The 1,689-nt window shown below is 41.7% G+C and overlaps 1 protein-coding gene across 1 annotated transcript; it reads right to left on the bottom strand.

Annotated features, from left to right (window-relative positions):
- Positions 1 to 623: 623 nt before the first annotated feature.
- On the bottom strand, positions 624 to 1,637 carry LOC111650550 (small ribosomal subunit protein eS8-like; the record flags this gene model as incomplete). The annotated part of the gene is made up of 2 exons (XM_023400447.1): positions 624 to 779; positions 1,508 to 1,637. Coding segments are annotated over 2 exons (240 nt in total), but the record flags the coding sequence as incomplete, so codon positions are not given.
- Between the last annotated feature and the right edge of the window lie 52 nt (positions 1,638 to 1,689).

Below are 1,689 nucleotides of genomic sequence, written 5' to 3'. Positions count from 1 at the left end.
TTAACATTCTATGGTGTGGTGTTTCAGTACTGCACTGTCCCCACATTCACAGTCAATTAAGGCCATTATTGTGATGTGGTTTTCTTGGACTTGCATTTGTGACCTTTTTCGCTGGCCATCGTGGCTTTAACTGCTAATGCCAACAACTTCATGAACTTTTGGTGATGGATTATTACTTTAAGTGGAAATAAAAGCACTGGGGTCATCCATGCAAAACACTGGATACATTATTTGGATAATTATGAAATGCAATGGGATGAAGACTATGTGGTTTTCTACATATATGATATTCTCATCAGAAAAAAATGATAAAAGACTACAATGGATTTAATGATGCTGCGCTTTTCACAAAATGACAATAACTTAAATAGTCCATAATGTTGTGTCTGAGTGTAGAGCATGGGAGAAAACAATCCAAACTCATCCTAGCAATAGATTATTACTGTGTGTGTGTTTTGTTGGACCATTTCTGTCATCTTATCCATGTAATTGCTGGACACACTCTAAAGAGTACCTGTCTCTTATACACATCTCCCTCGGAGTTTTAACCTAGATGACAGATTCTGAGTTTCACAACAGCACCAATGAACACAGAAAACAAGTAAAGGAGCGGCAGCAGACAGTTGTGTGGTGGGAGGAATTTATTCACGTTATCAAACAGCTGTACATCTATTTGCCTTTCTTGGCCTTGATCTTCCTCAGGTAGAACTCAAGCTCCTTGCCTTCCAGGACGTAACCGTCAGCCCTGCCGCACTGGCCGGGTCTGGAGGCGATGCAAGCTGCGGGAGAAGAGAAACGGTGATGAATGCGGATAAACCTTCTCAAACATTTTATGCGAACTGACTGAACCAACATTTGGCATAATAGGTTCTGGCAAATTAAAACTTGACTACAGCTACTTGTGCCAATAGTGTCATGGCACCAAGTCCAACTTGTTTTGCACTAAAACAATATAAAAATGTGATAAACATGTTTATAATTGAACTAACGGAGTCACTAGGCTGACAACATGATCAATTTTCAGTATTGGCAGTTGGCAAACCTACCATCATTCATGGGCGCTCACACTCTTACTCTATTCAACTTTAGTGTGTGTGTGCTGAGCCAAGTGTGACACCTAGTGGTAAGATTCTTTATTACGATCTGGTCCAGTGTTGGACTTAATATCAAACTGGTTTGAAATTTTTCTGCACTGGCCCAACCCTATAACTGTCTCTACAATGGACTTGCCTTGTTTCACTAACATATTTACACATGGAGGCTTTAAAGTACAAAAAGCATCTCATCTGTTGCCCATTAAGCTGTTCGTGCACTAGGTATGTGTGCAAGTGACCCAAATTCTGCAAGTTTTCACACAAAATCAAAAAGGCACTAGATCCCCTCTGGTGAGACTGGGTGACTTTCAGGAAAGCCTATCAGTGGTCAAATGGTACAAAATGTTGGTACAACTCAAACTCTACATTGAAGGCCACCCAGGACAGCCAAACACCACAAATGTTGGACCTACCAAGCAGTTTTCCCTGCTGGAACTGCTCCTCCAAGAGGGGGCTGATCTTGGCTGTCTTCTTACGCTCATCGTATTTCTTCTGGGTCCTCTTTGACCTCTTCTTGTTCAGGACCTCTTCCTCCTCAGGAGTCTACAGCAGCAGAGGAGACAAAGCTTATTAGATGGCCATGAAACACTTGAGA

Source organism: Seriola lalandi, unplaced genomic scaffold (genome assembly GCF_002814215.2).
Source record: "Seriola lalandi dorsalis isolate HSWRI2012SDOR001 ecotype SW California unplaced genomic scaffold, Sedor1 jcf7180002052479, whole genome shotgun sequence".
Classification (NCBI taxonomy): Eukaryota; Metazoa; Chordata; class Actinopteri; order Carangiformes; family Carangidae; genus Seriola; species Seriola lalandi.
The sequence above is the reverse complement of the archived record's forward strand: the minus strand, read 5'-3'. Positions and strand labels throughout refer to the sequence as shown.